The sequence below is a fragment of the Choloepus didactylus genome, chromosome 6, assembly GCF_015220235.1.
Source record: "Choloepus didactylus isolate mChoDid1 chromosome 6, mChoDid1.pri, whole genome shotgun sequence".
Taxonomy (NCBI): Eukaryota; Metazoa; Chordata; class Mammalia; order Pilosa; family Megalonychidae; genus Choloepus; species Choloepus didactylus.
The window spans coordinates 7,496,028-7,517,610 of record NC_051312.1 but is presented as its reverse complement, the minus strand read 5'-3'; the positions used below and the strand labels follow the sequence as shown (position 1 = coordinate 7,517,610).

The 21,583-nt window shown below is 43.8% G+C and overlaps 1 protein-coding gene across 4 annotated transcripts in view; it reads right to left on the bottom strand.

Moving 5' to 3' along the window:
- The window catches only part of CHKA (choline kinase alpha), a 59,033-nt gene that overhangs the window by 13,973 nt on the left and 23,477 nt on the right, over positions 1–21,583 (bottom strand). For 2 of the 4 annotated variants that reach the window (XM_037842043.1, XM_037842041.1), the window contains exons 2-4: positions 17,439–17,550; positions 7,976–8,005; positions 6,901–6,954 (exon numbers count right to left, since the gene is read on the bottom strand). In XM_037842043.1, coding sequence (XP_037697971.1) covers positions 6,901–6,954; positions 7,976–8,005; positions 17,439–17,550 — 196 coding nt within the window. The remainder of the gene's footprint in view (positions 1–6,900; positions 6,955–7,975; positions 8,006–17,438; positions 17,551–21,583) is intronic. The other 2 variants (XM_037842042.1, XM_037842044.1) reach the window with 2 other exon arrangements.

Genomic DNA, 21,583 nt, shown 5'->3' with positions numbered 1-21,583 from the left:
TACCCAACCTTCTACTCTGTAGTTGAATGTCTACCTTGTTGCGAAAATCTCTATGATCCTCGTACGTTCTGTCTTCAAATCTCAATAACTAATGCGGATCCTATAACCATTTTGCCTTCAAAATCCATCCTCAGTCTCAATTCAAATTCATTTCCTTAGTCTCTTTTCCCTTAAATCACAAATTCATTAGACAATGACATAATACTAGAGAAAGAGAAAAAAACAGAGAAAAGAAAGAGAAATGACATCAAGTCACATTAAAGTAAGAAGTCATTTTTACCTTTTGTGGGAGAAAATAGATTTGATGATGATCCCCTCCCCCTAATTACGGTCTAACCATCATCATGCGAGCCCAAATCTGTGTGTGTGTCTAACAATATGGATACAGCACTGACCTATCAAGTTAATGCACTGTAGAGCAGACAGGGATTTCTTAAACCCTTAAGAAAATAACAACAAATACCAATATCTCTGTTTAGTTGACACAATGGTTTTGATCGCTTGCTGGATCCTTACAACAAACCTGTCAAGGAGGCTACAATCACTGATAACCCCGTTTCACCTCAGCTCCAGCACTGCAGAAACTCTAAGGGAGATTCACCCGAAGGCCTGCAGAGTGTCTCTCAAACTCTCTTCTTCCACACAAACACCATCGCTACCCTCCAGCCGCAACCCCCGGATACTCCAGGGCCTGAGGCATCACCCTACACTGTCCAAACTGCAAAAGCGGATGGAGGCCAGGCAGCAGGGGACAGAGGGGGCTGGAACCATCTCCCTGGGGGGCCAAACTCGGCCCCTAGACTAGGGAATCGGCCATTGTGAGAGTCTTCGCAGTGCTTGCCAACTGTAGGTCCCCCACCCCCACCTCAAAATCCCCGCTCCCCCATCATTTCCAAAGGGTAAGATTTCTTCTGTCTGGGTATCCAAAATTTTGTAGGAATTCAAATTTGTTTTTCAAATTCTGGTAGAATGACTACAGCGAAAGCACTGTATGAAGAATAAACAGATATCCAAGTCTAAATATCCCTCACTATTCATTTCAAATTTTACATACAGATGTGGACCTCCCTTTATTACTTCAACCTGTTTACTGTTTTGCACACTGTGTCCATGCAGAACCAAGGACACCTGGAGGTGACTATGTTGTAACACTGTCACTGGTCCTTGGAATGAACACACTGTCACAGACCCCTCTCCAAAGCTCAGACAACCCCTTCCCAGAAGTGACAGAAGATGGAAAGAGACTCAGGAATCTTCCACTTCTCTTTAACATTCGTTGTTCTGAGCATTGCAAACAAAAGACATTTTGTTTTAGAAACCAGCACATTTACTTTGGCTTCAAAATAAAGATAGATTCATCCATTCTCCAAAAAGACACCAAGTGAACGTCTACTGCAAACAAGGCCACGTGCTCCAAGAACAAGACCTTTGAGGCGCTGTCCTCCCAGAGCTGCCAGTCTGCTGGGAGACAGTCCTGTGGGGGCTGCAGAGGAGGAAACAGAAGGGGGGGTGGTGGCGCTACAACTGGGAGGACAGGGAGGCCACCCTGACTTGAGACCCCAGTGATGAGAAGGAGCACAAAAGACCCGTGGGAAAGCCCAGAGGCCCCAGAGGCCCCAGGGGAGGAATACGTGGGCATGGTCAAGGAACTGGGGGGGCCCACACAGCTGGAGCAAGGTAGTCAAGAAAAGGGAAGGAGTAGAGACCAGTCTAAGAAAGCTGCCGGGGCTGTGGAGGGTGCTGCCGAGCTGCGGCGTGAGCAGGCAAAGGCTCCTCAGCACAGCAACAGTGTTAAAGCTGAAGAAGTGGATGAGCTCACCTAAGCACAGAGTACCGTTGAGGACAAAGGCTCAGGACAAGGCCCAAAAATCCTTGCCATGTACAGCAATGGCTTCCAAACTGCATGGTCGCCATCCACTTGACATGACAACCTCAAAGACGCACACCGCACCCGAGTCCTACTCTGAAAACAAAACCTCACACACAGCAATACTTTCCCTCACGTGGGGCAATGCTTTTTAGTATTTCCAACTCTAGTTCACTAAAAACAAAAATGGTGACATTTCATGCCCATTAGAGGTTTACCATCCACCGTTTGGAAAACTGATTTAAATGTGGGCAGCCGGCAGGGGGAGTAGGACGGGAGACTGAAAGGAGAGGCAAGGGGAGGCCCACAGTCTGACGTCACGAAGGAGGAGGTGGCTCCATGTCAGATGCTGTTGAGAGGGAAGTGTCCGCTGCATCTGACCTCAGGGACACTGTCAGAGACAGAAACGACAAGTTTCAGAGGAGTGACAGCGACAGGTACCAGACCAGGGCTGAAGAGTGAGCAGAGGACAGAAGGGGGCAAGGGGGCTGGACAGGGAGGGGGCGAGGGTGTTTAGACTGACTTCTCATTTTATCAGTGAAGTTTTATTTTACCTTGAAAAAAGACTAAAATCCAGTAATAAGAACACTGATTCCATGAGCCTCTTGAGAAGACTTAACATCACTTCCACAGTAACTTGCCAAAAATTCATAACCTCATTCCATCCAATTGGGGGGAAACATCAAACAACCTAAACTGAGGGGACCCTCTATGAAGTGCCTTATTAGAACCTAACTCTTCATAAGCACCAGGACTATGGATAACGAAAAGAGGAATTGTTACAGATGGAGGAGACTAGATGCACATAAACAAGGTTAAAATCAAGTAACAAAAACAGTCACCAAATCTGGGTGGTGGGAATAAAGGCGTTCATTACATATTCTTCGTGCTTCCCTATATTCTGAAAACTTTTTTCCAGAAAAGAGGGACTGGGAAGCGAGAAAGCAGAGAGAGGCTGCGTAAACACCCTGTAGGAATCCACTAGGAAAGGGAAGAGACGGCCAGCAGGGAAACAAAGGGGCCATGGAGTCTGGTGAATGAAGGGGCCAAGGAGTCGGTGAACAAAGGTTCAGGGATGAGGGACGAGAAAGACAGGGGTGCGTCTGCGCACGAGGCGGCCAAGGAGGAGGAGCCGGGGAGGACGATGACGCAGGGGACGGGAGAGACAAGCCAGGAAGTCAGGCCCTAAAGCCAAAGAGAGGAAGCAGCTGGAGTGAGGGGCACAGGGAGGGTGGGCCTTTACGGGGGAGAGTTGTGGGGAAGATGCGCAAGGACGCAGAGGACGGACATATTTAGAAGAGCAAAGATGAGAGACGGGCCTTATCGAGAAAACAGGCAGCCATCAAAGAATGAGGGTACATCATGCACTTGGCACAGGAACGTGAGAGGTTTGAAGAGAAAAGATTAGGTCTGAAATAAGCACCTCCAGTCAGGGAGGCAGACTTACCAGAGAAACTCAAGCAGGTTCCCAGGCAGCGGTGAGCACCCACCTGAGGCTCAGCCCCGAGTGTAAAGGGGACCCAGTCATCCCATGTTGGTACGTATGTACATACATCATCTATCCATCCATCCGTCCATCCATCTATCTATCTATCTATCTGGCAATGCTTGGTTGTCTGGGCACAGGCACAGAGAAGGCAAGTATGTGGCTGGGTTCAGCTGGGCTGGGGTTTTATGGAGAGTGTACAACAGGAGTGTGGGGAAAGGGCATTGAGAATGTCTGCAAGGAAGGGCTTGAGGACAGTGCATGGCTCCTCGGCTGGCAGAACAGATGAGGCAGGAGGGGGTGAGGGGGCAGTCGGGGTTAGAGGCCTCAAGGGGAGTCACAGTGCTGTGGCTGTGGGGCAACAAAGGGAGCGGGAAGTTCAGGAGAGTGGAGGGTGGCAGAGCCTCAAAGGAACAGGCATTTTCAGCAGAGAAATGGTTTGGAAGCAGGAGCAAGGGAGGGGCAAGGGAGACCCCGACCCCACCATCGGCCCCGAGGAACGAGGGAGGTGATGGGGAAACGTCCTCCTCTGGAGGGGGCTGCAGGGGGCGGGGTCCTCTGGGGGCACTGAAGCCTCAGAGAAGGTCAGGAGGAGGAGGAAACAATCACAAGAGGAGGCTGCAGACCAAACCTAGAGATTCAGGAGCTCAAATAAGGAGACAAGACCAATCTCTCCACTCTGACAACCAACTGCCTGCCTTTGGATCCAAAAGGGGGCTAGCAAACCAGATTCCTTGCTACTTTCCTTTGCTCTGAGCTGAACTCCAGCAGGCACAGGCAAAAGAAGGGGCACAGCAGTGACCAACAGCTCAGGCGCAGTAAGGGCGTGCTAGGATGGGGAGAAAAGGCTGGGGAGCATGTGTGTTCCAGCAGGCAAGGGGCAGAAGGGACCAGAGACATCCACTGCATCCAGTCTTCGGGGAAGGACACCACCCCCAGGCTGCCAGGCCTGCAGAGCTCGTCCCCGGCTTCCCCCTGGCTGCAGATACCTGGCCAAGCAGCCAATCCCCCCAAGGCCAGTCACCGCTCCTGGCAGGGCCTCTGTGAAAACACGAGCCAGGCCGCCCAGCTGCTCTCAAGGGAATGAGCACTCGGATATCCTGAGGCTGAAGCAGCCAGCAGAAACCAAACGAAACCCAAAGGATAGTCATATTGGTTCTTCATCAAGCTGAAGCAATGGGGCAGAAGAAAAACCAAGAGAGAAAAACACAGCCTGCAGTGGCCCGGTGGGAGTGAGCCCCCACTGCTCAGCAGGGAGTGGGAAGGGACAAGGCACCTCCAGAGCAGCCGCTGAGGCCCCCAGTCTAGCTCCCGTCCACTGTCAGGGGCCAGCCTGGGAGCTCTGCTCCACGCAGCCTAAAGGCACAGCTGCCCGCCTCTCAGAGCCTCTGCCGAAGAAAATGAGCATTCTGTTTACACTGGCAGCAAAGCCCTTCTCCTCCAGGAGTGAAGGTCAAATTCAGTTTTAAAAATAATACTGAGCTTGGTTGATCACATGGCAACAATTTCTTAAAAACAAATTAATACCCTGTGAGGGCAGGTGACCAGGTCGGCCCTAGGCCCTGAGGCGGACAGCTTCTCCGGCCCTCTCCTCAAGACTCCTGGGCACCTGGCCTTCTTCCCACTCCACAAGGCCCTGCCCTGTGCCCCCATCGCTGAAAGGTGGTCCATTAGGAAAAATTAACATTTCTGGTGGAAAAGAATAGGGGAGAGGAGCACTGAACTCCACTGATTACACTTTACAAATTAAGACAAACACCAAGTGTCCTGGGAGTTCAAGAGCGGTCATTCCCTGTAGAACACAACCGATGGAGGACAGCCTCCTGGAAACGAGGCTGGGCCTTTCTGATGGGAAAAGGCTGCAGGGACACTGCACGGCTCGGGGCCTGAAGGCGAATGAGCCAGCAGGAGGGGAGAGGGCACCCCAGCGGAGCCCTGACGCCTGTCCTGCACTCCCTCCAAGGCCGAGGCATAATTACACTGCAGCCCAGTGACAGGAGTGGGGATTCCAGGGTCACGTGCCAGAGACCTTGTGGCTCTGGAATTCCACCACCCTCTCCGCTCAGGGAGCAGCACTCTGGGCCCTTGCCCCAAGAGCGAAGCAAAGGGCTTATTGGGGCCAGGGGACAGCCAGGTGCTGGGAGCCTCACCCCTCTAGGCTGGGGAAGCCACAGACAGCAGAGAAACAGGTCTGCATTTAAGGTTTTTTGTTTTCACTTAACAATTCTTCGATTACCAGGCACAGAAGTAACAGTGAGACAGCAAGATCCTGAAGGCAGAAAGGCGTTACTCGTGTAATGCCGAAAAACGACAGCCAGAGAAAGAGCAAAGCACAGGCATGTGGAGAGCACAAAATGGGGGCGCAAACCTAGTCTAGAGCACCTGGCAAGGACTCCCCATGGAAGGAACCTCAGAGCTGAAATCCTGAGGATGAGAAGTGAGGCGGGGGATGGTGCGGAGCATTCCAGCCGGAAGGAAGGTGGAGTTCAGGCCACAGCCCTGTGGCAGGAAGAAAAACCACACAGTTCAGGGCAACGGGGCTGGAGAGCAGGGATAGGGGAGGGGGGTGTCATGAGACGAGGCTGGAAAGGTCAGTGGGGGTCAGACCATGAAGACCTGAAACCTGGCAGGATCAAGTCCACTTAACTTTGCCCAAGGTCAAAAAGGTTCCTCCGGTGATGAGGAAGGGAATGGGAGATGGGTAGCCTGGACCAGGGAGGTGGAGAGAAGACAACAGACTCAAGGTGTAGTTCAAAGGAAAACGGCAGCAGAACTCACAGTTTGGGTATGGGAGTGAAGGAGAGGGGAATGGCAGAGATGACTCTCCGTTTTCTGGCCTGTTTGGTGGCTGAGCCCCTCTCACCGAGAAAGAGGGTAACAGAAGGCCCAGAGCTGACCCTGTGGGGAGAGACTGTGTTCAGACTTGGACACAGTGGCTTTGAGGGGCCTGTGAGACCTCCAAGCAGGTGACTGGAGTTCGGCGATCACTGCTCCACTCTCTCCGTTCCTGCGCCTCAAATCTGGGGATGCGGTGACATGTCAGTGCCCTCAACATCTAGCTCTTTTCAACACTGCACTTCGGCGAACTTGCCAATTTCAGCCCACCATCTTAGTCTAGAAGAAGCAGTTCCCACCTGGGGAGCACATGTCAGAGAAAACACTGCTGCCGCCCCAGTGGAAGACGTGGCTATCAACACAACTGGACAGGGCCTCACTGCCTGGGGGGAGGCATGGGAACTGCTAAAGGAGAGTTAAGCGTCAGCTGGGCTGCCTCCGCATCAGAACATCACACAGAGACGTCACCCGCCACTTCCATCCCTTAGCACCCCAAGTGCTGTTCCACTATCTACACTTTCCGAAGGAATTGGGGTCCCTGTTGTTCTCCATCTATCTGAAGTGGCTCCGATATACCAGGAGCCCTTCCTCTAGGAAAGACAGGCTGGGACTTTCCCAGGGCAGATACGAGCCCTGCCAAACCACGGACCAGTCAATTTTGCTGACACCAGTTTCCATCTCAAATAGATGCAGAATGGGCTTCATTACTTACTTGAAATTCATTTTCTTTCTGAGCTTGTTCGGATCCCTCTTTATTACAGGACCTCTATGAATGAGAAAAAGCAAACACTTCCGGTGAGATGGGGAACACTAAAGGCAGGCACTAACTTTGCAACCACCAATACAGTCAGGATTTACGAGACCATCAGACAGATCTTTAAGGAGGTTTATCAGCCCACAGACATGAGGAGCAGTCTAACGTACACAACCAGTCTCCACACTAGGACCGACACTTCACAATTAGCTTCATTTCTTTATGAGAAAAGGGGTGTGCCATTGAGACCAAGTAGCTTCAAGTGTCAAAAACCATTCCCATATACCTTTTAACAATTTCATTGTTAGAGGAAAGTAAAGAGAGCACATTCTTCCAATTAGACTTTCTAAGAAAAGCGGTCAAGTTGTAGCTCTCAGCAATTTATCTGTATGGTTCTTTCAAGTCCACACACCCCCAGGAGGGCTCTCCTCCTGCCTGTGGACGCCAGGGCCAGCACCATCTCGGACAGAGATGAGAGCACTGCACAGGCAGGACACCTCGACACGCCCGTGACCAAACTCCACTTCCACAGACAATAACCCTTCTAAATTCAGCCAACCGCTAGCTAAATCTGAATTTTCCTCCACCCAAAATAGGAGTATGAGAATTTAATAAAATTCCTAAGTTTATTTTATATATTGATATAATAAGGGATACTTTTATATCACTTTCCTCAATGAAATTGCAAATTATTGGTAACCAGGATTCTAGAATAACAACATACTGGATCATTATCCACCATAAGCAACTCTTGCTACATTCTTCATGACACAGATGATATATTTTAAAAGCAACCCCCCCCCCCAATGCTTTAAAAGCCTTCAAGCTATCTTTAATACGGGAAGGAGAAAACTAAATCAGAAGCTTAAGTGTCATGTCAAAATTTTATACTCAAATATTGCTTATAATAGTATGTGCTATTTGTTACAATTAAACTAAGTCTGCTTAAGTCAGACACAAAAGGAAACCCATAAGGGAGCCTCTTTAAAAAATTTAAGGTAATAGCTTCTTGAACATCCCATGAAAAACATACCTTTCCATTCCACAGCTTTATCAAAAATACCTGTACCAAGGGTGAAAAGTGTGGACAGGAAAAAAAATGCCACGTTAAGCAACACCAGCTACTCTAGCACCATTCAAAAAACCTAGTGATTTTAAAGCAAACACTCTCACCCATCAGACACTGAAATAACATTCCACAGATGTTTTAACGCATATTTGTATAAACAATACATGATCTATCTCACTCAATATAAAAGTAGACAAAATAAATACCCATGTTCATGAACCTATCTGAAAAGGGCTCTTAATGCTTACATTTATACATATTCAATAGTATCTTCAACATACAGTTAAGTATAATTTGTACAAGGTACAGAAACACAAAGGGGATATATGAATATTTTCACTCGCGTAAACTAAACTGAGTTTCCCTGATGAAAGATGCTACAGGTTAAATCCCGTTACAGAGAAAGCTAGAAATATCAAAATATTACAAAATCCCTTTTAGACCTTGCTGACAGAACCCGACGAGGGAGGAGGAGTAGCTGGCACCATGAAAGCTGCACTCCTCCTCATCTGCAAAGGACCCTGGTGACTATGCCGTTACCTTGGACCTACATCTAGCTGACTCCCCTCAAGTGGTCTCTCAGTTCCTCACAAACAAGGACCCAATCTTTTGCTGACCGTCAGTCTTCTCCCCAAGGACCACACAAATCCTGGTGCTGATAATCCTCCGGACTGCATGAAGGAAGAAAGCACAGGCAAGCAAGCTTGCGGAGCTGCACTGGCAGCGGGGCAGACGAGCCACTGAGCAGTCACCTCCCTGGTCCTGGTATCGGAACCAGCTAGGGTGTTCATCAGAACACAGAATTGGGGCTGAACTGTCCCAAAACATGAAGCATTTATGTCGGGTTTTTAACCCCCAAGGAAGGCTTTAAAAAAAAAGAAAAAAATTCTACAATTTGATATATTAAATATTTATACTTTGTAGGAAAAGAGTCAAATATGGAATTTGGATATCTTCCTGAAATCTGTTGTAACGGGATTTGACCTGCACAATATTCTAAATGGCTATGGTTATTCCTATGCTGTTATTACTGTAACTGTATCTTCTTAGGGAGATACAGTTAATGGGTTATTTAGCCAACAGAAGTCCCCTTCCCTTATCTAATGGTGCTCTCAAAAGGAAGTTACTTCATCCAAAGTTACAAACTGGCTTAGTTCCCGAGGCCGTTCCTTATTCCAATCCCCCCCCCACCCCCGCCAGCACACCCCCCTCCACCCTGTGAGAGCACCACCGAGGGGCAGTTGGACTTCTGCGATAACCAACCCTCTGTTCTGTTTCCTCAGTACAGAATGTTCTGGTTCCTGAAGTCCTGTAAATAGAGACTAAGAACCAGGAAATCTTGAACCAGGCAGAGGCCCAAGAAAAGTAAGAGAAGCCTCCTCCTGAGGTGAGCCGGAAGTGACGGACTCACTGGGCCCAAACATACATCAGAGAACTTGTGTGTCCAGAAAGACAGGAGTAAAATACATTTTGGAATCTGTGGGATTTTACTTAAGAGACACAAATTTATTTAAAGCAGATATTCAAATATATTGTATAAATATTTAGCATGACTTCAAACTTTTCTCCAATTTCAAGTTAACAAAAATTATCTTTCGTAAGTTGTAAAACTAAAATTTCTGACATTTTGAAATCTGAACAGACTAGCTATTTAATATTTAAACATTATTAAATTTTGATGTGAAGATTATTGTGGTTTTTTAGAAAATCATTTTATAGGTACAATTTATATAAGTCACAAACTGAAATATTTATAGAAGAAATTATATGGATAATAGATGCTGGGGGGGTTCACTACACCCACACCCATAAGACTTTGTGTATGTCTGAAATTCCCCACAATAAAAAGTTTTTAAAAAACAGACAATGAAATTTCAATACCTAAAAAATCAGAATGCATCAAATATGTTTAAGATGACACCCAACTCTGTGAATATACTAAAAATCATTGAACCAGTCACTTTAAATGGGTGAATGTATGGTATGAAGCTATTAAAAAAAAAAAAAAAAAGAAAAAGAAACCCAATGATAATAAAAAATATATTGCCACTGGCTTCCTCCCACCTTCCTTTTTTTCTACTTTCCTATTTTGGGGCTTGGTTTTCAAGAGAATCTCTAAGTAAGAGTCATGTTTTCACTAGAATGTGGTATAGAAAATGGAACAGGCTAAAGTGATAACCATAATAAAGAGGGTTGGATTTAAACTTTTTTTTTTTTTTTTTAAGTTAATGGGAAAATTTTAAAAAGCTGAAACAGATTTTTGACTGGTCAAGAATTTTGAAATTAAAAACCTAAATTCCTAAGAATCTAAACTCTATTAATTAGGAAGTATAAGGAGAGAGCAGACTTTCTCTTTTACTTTGTATATCTGTATACTTTTAATATTACAGGCTGTTAGTTTTCAAAATGTTCCATTTTATGCTTCGGAAAAAAAATGAAAATCAACAGGTAATAAGACAACTTTAGGGAATATATCAAGCAAATATGATCTGATTAAATTTGTCTCATATAATTTTAGGATTCAAAAATGCTCTACTTAATACAACCTGATGTTCCACAATATGACAAGTTTATGCCTTCAAGTCGGTTTAAGCTATCAGGCAGAATAAACTCTTATCATTTGACTAGTTCTTAGAAAAAGAGTCCTCTAATAGAAGCAGTTTTCTGACTAAACTCCTCTGATAAAGCTGTAACATTTCTGAGATTAACAAAGTGGCACCTCAGTTTTCCCTAGAGTCTGTGTGTGTATACATAGATCAGTGAAAGTGGCATAAAGACTGTTTCTCTAGACAGCTATTTAAATGACACCTGGAACAGTTGCACTACGGTTAGGTTTCTTTAAAGAGCCACCACTGCATGATCTGCCCTGGGATGGGTTGGGAAAGTGATGAACTGGCTACAAAGAATGCCGTGTCATCAGTGGTATAATAAAATTGGAGATGATATTTAAGAAATCAAATCAACATCGATTATAGGTAACGTTATAATTAAGGAAGTTGAGGCCTCGTAAAATTTAACGGTGACTACAAAACTAAAATGCTCAAATAAAAGTGTATGTAGAAACATGGACAACATTCTCATCTTCCCACCAAGCCCTTCCCCACCAAAAAAGAACTAAATGGAGCCTTTAAGTTACTGCTCTCAGGACATCTACGCTGTGGTCTGGGAAACCGCCCATCTCTCTCCACTAACCCAGGATACTCCCCAGGAGTTGAGACCCAAGCAGCTCCCAGACCAGGGCTGTCTGTGCAGGGAGAACAGGACGGGCTGTTCCTGGCCTCTGGGGACTCCTTACAGCCGCCCCTGCCTTCCCACGGCCCTCAGCTGTCCTGCAGACATGCCCTATCAGAGCAGGGGCGGGGCCTGCTCGGTTCCTGTGGATTTGGGACCACATTCCACGTCTCGAGTGAGCTGGGGCAGGAAAATGTGTAAGAATCACAACTCCACAGAGAGTGCAGTAGTCACATGACTCTTTTGATTAACATTTTGAAGTATGTTTTCTTCTCGGTGTTATCACGGGCACTAAACTTCCTTCTCCCTGATTTCTATGAAAAGATCGAAAACATCCCATATTTATAGCTTTCAGGGTTTCCTACAGCATTTTCTGGAAATATTTTACAGAAAACATTAAAAGTGAGATCACAATGTGATGAATGAAACTGTAGTTTAAATGATTATTTAATGAGCACATATCAATGACAAGAATTTAATGAGCATTTTCTAACATTTGATGGTAGTCTCTACAGTATCTTCAATTACCCCAAGGAACATTCTAAATTAATTTGTTCCTTCTGAACTTTAGAAAACTGAACTACTTGATGGACTGAAAACAGGAGATTAGAACTTTTAAAGGGCTCTAGGCAGACATAAGCCAGTAAAAACATGAACAGAGGTGAAAAAAGAGTCCAATAACGAAAACTCATTTCTGGACCTTCTCAAAATTTATGCCTGATCCACAGCAACCTGCTGACCTCCTGAGACTTCTGGGGCTGAAATACCTTAGGCAAAAGCACCCCACGGCTGACTTGCAGGCACACTTCTCTGGGAAGTGTGCCCCTCTTCTCCGGCCTATAAAGGCTGCCACGTCAGACCACTGTTCCTGAACTTCACTAAGGTATCCAGCACCCAGCTGAGACAGATAAAAGTGTATTATTTGATGAGGACAAAGAGCAAAGTTTGTCTTGAACTCTGACCAAAATATCAGTATGTACACATATGAATACGGTGTTTCTTTGATGATGAAAGCGGTCTAAGGAAGAGCCTAAATACGTTAATTGAATTCTCAAGTTGAGGCTCATAAATTAATAAAATTACTAAATGATTGCCATTTTCTACTGAGGAAACAGAAGAAAGGGATCTGATTTGCCTTGGACAGAGATATATATACATATGTTATTCAATACATAACATTCTGGAATCTTCATCACTGTACCTTCTTTAAGCACAGCAGAAACTGCAGCTGGTGCTACTTAACAAGAATTACAACTTTCTTTTTAAAAAGCATTTCTTGTAACCAAGAACTAAAAGAAAGAAATTAAAGCTGTAGAGAATGCTCCAACTTCAGAGGTCTCATACTATACCGTGAATCGTGTCTGTCACCTGGAAACCAGAGTGCGCTAGGCACGATCGCATGGACAAGCCTGCAGCAGAGAACACATGCACATACAACTAAAGTGGTACATTACCCCAAACCCTTCACGCCACCCAGCACAAATACATTCCTTCCCAAAGAGGGCTTGGCTGCGTTCAAAAGCATCGTTCGTTCCAGGGACCAGAGATCTGGATTGGCTTCATGCTAAAAACCCCAAACATTTAAGACCAGCAAGACAAAGGCACTTTGAATATGTCAAAATTAGACACAGTAGTCTGTGGTTTATTTAGTCATCAAAAGAAGGCATCAAAGCAGGTATGGAAGAACTATAGGTAGTAATCTGGCAACTATCTTTGGAGAGCATGAATTAAAGAAACACTAGGTTAGATCAAATGGGAACACACAATACAAGAAAAAACGTTTTGCTCACTTCTGAGAGGGAAGTTGTGAATACCTAGAAATAGATATCGTTACACCATACTCATAGTACAAGGGGATACTAAGATTTTTTTTTTTTTAAAGCAGAGTAAACAAAACAACTTAAGCTCAATGACCCTACTAGCAATGAGTAAAAACTATTACTCACAGTTTTCCGCTATAAAGAGACGTGTACTCTCAGCCTCTTAGACCAAGTGGGCTCTTCTTTAAGCCGTACTGACGGCACAGGAAGTCCCTTAGGGAAATGGTTTTAAGCAGTCACTTAATTTCTCAGTAGCCAAGAGTATAATGTTAACTGTCTATGGGCTCTTTCATATTTTACTGTGGCTTAATTTTTAATTAAACCAGGGTTAAGAGAGAGTAGAGAAGATGACATTTTGTTTTCTGGATTCAAAAAGGACAGTGTCCCAAATTTTACTCTTCAATTTCTAATACATATCTGCATTGTGCCTTGATGCCTTTAATTTTATTATGGTTAGTACTCAAACAAGCACTAATATTAGCTTTCTATCATTTTAAAAAACAAAACAAAAATGTTCTTCCAGACAACACTCAAGAGAGATCTTTGCGATGTATTATGAACATCTGTGCCTGTGAGACCGCCCGTGACGGTTAAGGCCAAATCTCTCATTCATGCACGGAAGGACTCGGCTTAACACAGCCACTGCTCTGACAGAGGACGGGACAAAGCCACCCTCTGAGACTTCAGCCAACTGGCACAGGTTACAATGAACGAACAATACGTACTGACATGTGTGTCTTCCACAATTCATGATAAATAAGCAAACTGGTTATTTGTAATCAGCCAAACTTGCTCCTGTGAAAAGGCTGCTACTGGACGTTGCAGGGCTCATGTTCCTTACCAATATCAGAAATGAAAAAAATCAAGTTACATTTATAGCTAATTTATAGTTTCAACCTCTCTTCTAACAATTCTCTTTCCACAATTGCAAAGCCTGAATTATTACTTTTTCTCAAAACTTCTATAAAACTAACCTAGTTTTGTTAGGGGTAATTTTACAGTTGTGTTTGTTTTTCATTTTTCATCATTTATGCAGCTAATGAAAAGAACCTCCACCCCATGAAAAATTAAAGCTAGTTTATGTGACAAAGACAATGAATTATATTGACATGTATTATTTTAACATCAGAATGATATCTGTGTGATTCATAATTTCCTACAGTATCACCATAACACCATATAGCTGTTTTTCAAAGCTGTATGTGCCTTATTTTACTAATATTTTCAAAAGGATACCTTCTTCCCCTTGTCAAATGCAGGACAGTCCCCGAAAAGTAACCTAACTCCTAAACAAAACCTCAGGTTAGAAGTCTGCTTGTGTCTCGTCTTATACACAAACAGGGGCTAGAAGAGACAGAGATTTGTGGGACGGAATCTGTGAACCTTAACCCAATCAGTAGGTAGACTGACCTTGGCTTTCTACTACTTAATCCTTAGTGAACTACACTACAGCACAGTCATTTCACTGCCACTAAGCCATGATGAAGAAAAATGAAAGCTGAGAAGCATCCAATTATTTTAAACCAAGTCACTTGCACAGCTCATTTGCTAATGAAAGCACATGAGAGATCTTTCTATTTAATATGTGATTCTCACAGAGGTAAAAAATTCAAAAGTTTAAAACAATGGGGGAAAGGGAAAGAGGCATACTAAACTGACCAGTCTGTCATATAATTAAGCAAAACAACCAAATATTCTGAGAAAATACATAGGCCTATCACTATATGCAGTCTTCAATTAACATTTTAAGGAAGGAGTGAATTTTAACCCACCTTAAAGGATGCTATAACTTTATTTTTATGGCTGATTTAGGGGACATCAGTTACATTTATATAAATACACATATGTGTGCAGGGATGTATGCATGCTTTCCTATAAAGTAGAGTGAAAAAAAGGAGGAAAGCATAAAATTTGAGTCATGCTATATTTAATTCTGCCTTAAAAACATTAATTTATGAAAGTAATGTAATTTATTACTTGGGGCTCTGTATCTACCCAGCCACATCTTTTAATTAATATTAATCCTGCCAACTTACTATCAATTCTGGCAATTTGTTGTTGTTGTTATGGAAACAAAACCCTCTTGGAAAGCTATAAATAACCCTCTTACCATTATAGCCAGATTCATTCCAAAGAACTGATCGTTAACCAGCAATATGACCGCACCCAAACCCCAGCAAAAAATCATAGAATTTTAAAAATTGAGTTGAAAATATTTGTAAAGGAATTTTAACTTTGTGGTAAAATCCCTGGCATAATACTCTGAAAATTCAACTTTTAAAGCACATGGCAAGGGGTGCCTGGCTCACATCTTCCAAACTCCTTAGTCTCCTCCTCCCTTTTCCTGCTCTCTCACCACAGGCACTTTCGGAGTCCCTGAATCTGGCTCCGCACCTCCTGTTGTCAAAGCACTCATAATGACTAACAGTCTACAATGGCCAGTAACCTAACACTGGTGACAAGCGCCCCGCTAAAACCTCTCCGGAACCAAAAATATCTATATTTGAGGCTTTAGGTTCCAGAGTTTTAAGTTTGAAATTCAACCAAAAAAAGTGTACTTGACCCAAGGATTTAATCAACTGAGTAATTTATATTGAAAATACAGACTCCTATCTATGAAAGCCAAGGAATAGCCTTTTTCCAACAAAAATGAATCTACTGTCTAATTGTGAGACTGGCAGACATTTTCATATAATCCATTTTGCAAACTACTCATTTCCCTTCTATCCGGGAGGCTTTCTAGCCGAGTTTCCATTCTTCATCTGAAGATGTAGCATTGGGAATGGAAACAGTCGAACATGTACCTAATATAAATATAACTGAAAACTAAATGTAGACTGACTGTCACAAAATTAATTTATATGTAAAACATACTGCATTCTATTAGTTTGCAAAGAATTAACTGTATTTTAAGTGGCTTCAATTATTCTGCTATTTGCTTGAGTTACCCAAGTCTTTTTTTTTTCTTTTTAAATAAATAAGAATACAGAACTCTGTTGAATTCTATTTCCAGACACTTCTATTGTATCGACTACTAAAATTTCAAAAAGGACACAAGATTAACACTAATAGTGAACTCCGAATAGGGAAAAAGAGAACTGACAAGACCGCGGCTGTGCTGTAGCTGTGACCAGTTACTTATATAGTGACACAGCCCACCACAGGAGCCACTAGCTACATGTGACCACTGAAATTTAAATAAGTTAAAACTGAGTAACATTTAAAATCCAGACCCTCAGTTGCATTCGCAACACTTCGAGTACCCAATAGCCACATGAGCACGTCCTCGACCACACAGATAAGAGCTTTCCGGGCACAGCGGGTACACTGGGCAACGCTGGCCAGAGGGGAGGACTTGACTCCGTGCCTCGTCTAGTACGTGGAGGAGCAAAGGGTACACATTTCAAAAGTTTCTATTTAAGTTATAAATAGAAAATAAAGGCTCACATGTCAGATTTAAACAATATTCTTATATCGCGTGCAATTTTAGCAGCTGGTTACTAAGAGTACCTTACAGTACTGCTCAAATACAAAGCACATGAAACAAAGGTGAAGAAATGGTACTTAATCATTACAGAATGTAAATAGCCCTCAAAGGGAAAAGGCCTAAAATGCCTAACATCATTAACAGTGCTAAAATGACTCGGAGTATTTTAAATACTGTGCTTTGAAACCAACTTGATTAAATAAAAAATGAACTGCACGGTAAACACAAGCACCTTTTCTGTCTGACTATCATCCGTAAGGGGCCCGAGAGCTCTCCCTTTGGAGCCTGGCTGTATGTCAGCTGTATGTCCTAATGACCAAGCGACTGCAAGTTTCCTCAGCAAAATCTGTGAAATAGCTAGGAACCCAAACGTCAATTTTTCCCAACATTTTCAGATCTTAACCACTTTTGCAGCTTGACACAGTCAAGGAAAAACTACATAATCAAAGGGTTCATTCACATCATGACAATTTTTTAAATGAATTAACACCCAGATTGCCAATTTGAACTCCAATATTTTTAAACATATAACCAAATATGCAGATACGGGCATGACCTGTGTTTTGGGGTTGAGCTCAAAAAGACTACTCTTTAAAAAAAAATTAAGTCATCATCAAGAACTACTAAAGATTTGACAAACATTGTATTTCCCTGGATATGAAACTGGGAACACTTGTACTGGTTTACTTATAAATAGGTAAAAATAAGAATGAACTTAGAACACAAAAAATAAACCATGGTGTGCAGCCCAAAACAAATAAAAGCAATATATTTAAATATTATTACTAATACCCGTAAATTACTTTAAATCTCTTTCCAGGCATTTTAGGAAAGGATTAAAAATTTTATAAAGGTCCCCGCCCACTCCCCAAATAGCACATGCACTCACCATTTTTAAAATGGCTCCATAGAGCCGGAGAAGCACTTTCCGGGGTTCATCAGCAATGGTTGCTACAGTGTCAGGTAGGGAGCACTGGAACAGCATGTTACTGAGGCCACCTCTGTCGGAAATAAGAGAAGGTAAGGATTTATCTGTGCTTTGAATGCCAACTCAGCCACCTGTCAGGGTCACACAAGGATTGTTCTTAGTCTTGGTTTATTCTCTCAGAACTTGGTACATAAATGATTAATTCCATGAGCTACTTTAAAAACAAATTCCCAATCTGTTTTTCTAATCAGAGTTGGGAGAGTTTAAAAAAAAAAAAAAAAAAAAAAAAAGAGGCATGTGTGCACCTACATGTGCCTCTAGAGAATGACCAGGATGGGGGCGAGGCCCTGCAGGAATGAGTATGGGGGAACCCCAGATGCAGTCCCAGATTCTTCCAGACTCCAAATCTTCCACCATATTTCCATAATTCCCAGGTTAAAATCTTGGGGCCCTACTTAAACCTTCTTTTCCAGGGCTTTCCATGCTAAGTGTGGGTCCCAAATGATTTCTACCAACAGCCTTTTCAAAAATACTTGAAATCTTCAACTCTGACTAACAAGAACAAGAAATACTTTACAGCAACCATGCAACAGGGAAAGAATGGCTCTGGAGGCAAGTGACCTGCCAGGGTCAGAAAATGATCAGGTCTGGAGGAAGGTGAGTCAATCCAGGGATTGGTGGTAGATGAGGGAATAAAAACTATTGCACAGTTAGGATTTACAGACAAGAGGCATCTAACTGTAGTAGATGTCAAGAGTCCTTAAATTCTATCCTTATCTAGTCAATAAATCTTCAGAAGTTCTCATATGAACAAAGCACTCTGCTGGAAACCAGGGTAAAAGTAAAAAGTGAAACATACTCTGGTCCCTGCGCTCGAGAAATGTTCTCTAGCAGAGAAAGCAGAAATAAGACATAAAACTATAAAACAGAAACTCAAAATCAAGGGACAGTGTTGAAGATATTACATGCTTCAGCACATTCTTCATATACACCTGTTTGCCAGATGCATTAATACTGTTCAGCAGTATATGCACAACTTTTGGAGAGAAAGTTGCCAGCGAATCAAACTGCTGCTTTCTAGATGGACACACCTCGGTCCCAGGAAGCGCCAGCCTCTGCCTGGTTCCATCCGTGAACGTGCCAGCCATGCTCAAAAACTCTATGCTTCCCAAAGTGAGGCTGAAACATACAGCTAACATACATCACGCTCTCGACCACCAAGGGGTTATAGGCAGATACTGACAAGCACTGCCAAGAAACACAGACCAATAAAATAGTTTAATTTGTTGATGTAAGAAAGATAATGGGGGAGTTTTTTCTTTGGAAGTTTGTTAATGTTGCTATGTTAACGCTGCACTGTAAGTTTTAAAGTTCTGCTCCTGCAGCAAGCAGTCTCCGCCTTCTTGGTGAGAATCCTGATTTCGTGCAGGCGGCAATGTGCCTCCTGACAAGACCGCCTGTCAGCTGCCTTCGCAGGTGGGTGCACCCACGTGGCCAAGGCCAGGCAGTCAAGCAGAAGAGAAGGCAGCATTTGTGTGACTTTGGGGAAATTACCTTAAGGATCTTTGGCTCCTGCGCTCTGCCCCTTTTTTCCCCTTCCCTGTACTGCTGACAGGAATAAGGATGCGGTGTGTGCCAAAGGCTATGCTATTGTCTCCAGCTCCCAGCCCACCCTCCTGGGCTCCCGGCTCATTCCTCCTTCACGGCTCTCTGCTATGCTCCGCCACGGGGGCGCAGGAGGGAAGCTGCAAGAGGGAGGGGAGAAGGCAGTGCTCGCCGCTCGGCCAGCACACTGCAGCCACACCAACTGGTCCAGCAGCTGCTTGGGCACCCCCTCCTTTCGGCACCCTCCCAGAGCCAGCCTCGTGCACACTCGCAGCTTGTGGCTCCCTCTCCCGGGCTTCCAGGTTCCCAAAACCCCGACCTCTTCCCTTTGCACTTCCAGTCCCAGGGGTGGGGCTGCTTCCTGCAGTTAGTTTTATCACCCTTCGGTTCTTTTTGTGCTTTTTAGTTCTCCAACCTATTCAACCAATCCTCTACATTAAATTCTCTGTGCTACAACATCATGTGCTGGCCAGGGTTTGGCCAGAACCTGAGCAGCATCTTGGCTTTGAGGGCCGGCGCCCAGCCTAGGCAGACAGATCCTAGGTCCCTGCAGGCCCACTGAGTTGCACCCCAGCCCCGGCCGGCTGCCAGGCTTCCTTTACATGAGAAAGAAAAGACATTTCTGTGCCATCTGGGGTTTTCTGTTAGGAACAGCTAGGCCTAATCCTGCTAGGCCTCATCAGCATTTCCCTTTACTCTAAATCTGAAAGCTCCCCCTTGCTCTCCTGTGCTCTCTAAAAACTACCCACCCTTCAAGGCTAAGGCCAAAGTCCCAGCTCCTAAGCGACGCTTCCACCAACTTCACTGTCAGCTCCCTGGAGGAAGGGATAACATACTTTCAATTTCAAGGCCCAGTGGTAGAAAGAGGAAACTTGTCCCTTATCTCTTTATCTTCGAGTTTAGAAAGTAGCCAGCAAATTTAAATCAAAATAAAACATGAGATGAGGATTTCAAGCATCAGTGTTGTAAGATGTGGAAGTAGGAGACCTTCCCAGACTTGAAAGCATGCCCACATGTCACCTCAACTTTCGGCATCACTGCTATCCATCTGTACAATTCCATCTTATTGGCTAAAATAGTCAACCTGATTCTTAGTGGCACAACTTTCATCTCTGATCATAGCCCAAGTCCAACACTGACCAGGACACACATAAATATAAATAAATCTAGGCTAAGTTTTTAGACTAAATTACCTATTTTCTGGGACTACTCCTGGTAATTAGTCCTGGCAACTAGCAGAAATTTCTGGGTAAAAAATGGTGGAATGAAATAAGACTGCACCATCTAACTCTTGCCCCAAACCTATCAAAACAGTTAGAAAAACAGTAGAAATTAGCCAAAAATTCACACGCCCTGACCATTAAGGAAAGGGTTATGACTTCGTGATTTCAAAAATTGGTGGCAAATGGAAGAAAATTCTGGAATGGCTTGGTGCAGCACTAATCTGACCTCCACCTCCCAGAAGCCATGTTAGGGAAAGAAGGTAAGTATACAAAGCTTGAAACATTCCTTAAGACCAAGAGAGAGATAGAGACAGGCTACAGGGCCCATAAACTGTTACAGGGAAAATCAGAAAAATAAAAACGAAGAGTGCCAGAATCCCTGGATCTTAAGGGCAGGAGAACCCACCAGGAGCACCATTTTCCAGAGTTTTATTCAACTGGAGGATGAACCAAAAAACCTAAAGGCTGGAAACCTGTTAGCAAGAGGCCACAACTCCTCTCCAGTAAGGTACACAGTGCCCTATAGAACATTTTTTTCAAAGGTCTCCTAAGAGATTGTGGGTCATCCAACAAAGGCTGCAAACAGCTCCAGTGGAACTCTTTACCCATACTTCACTGCTTGAAATCCTTAGGGGAAAATTATCTCCGACAATGGGACTGGAGGCAAGAATTCACTGAAATCAAGTTCACAGGAAAGACAGAGACTGGACAGAGCTCTGGATCTATGAAGCACAAGCAAGAGGAAATGACTGCAATAGTAACAGCTAATCCTCCACAGGGCTTACATGTATGTACCAGACACTATCCTGTTTCATATATATTGATTCATGTAATCTTCACAACTACTGCTGGCATTCCTATTCTACAGGTGAGGTAAATACAGCACAGAAAGGTTAGGCATGGAGCTAGAATACAACTGAAAATGACATCTTACCTACGCAAATACATTACAGGTATAAAAAGGGACAAGGGAGCAGAACATAATATGCAAAACAAGGACAAAAAAACACTCCATAAACACACACAAGCTGAAAGAACACAACCAAAGAAAAGAAGACAATTCCCCCAAAAAAGAGCTCAAAGACAAGATGATACAACAGAACAAGACAAAAAAAAGGGATAGTATGATGAAGTGCAATTTAGGATTAAACCATCACCACTACAAAAACTAGTAAGTTCAAAGAAGACGGCGGAAAAATCAAACAGGACAAAACCTTGAGATATTCTCAGTACGTGTAAAAGGACAAAAATTAAAGTAATTAGAGGGCAGATAACAGA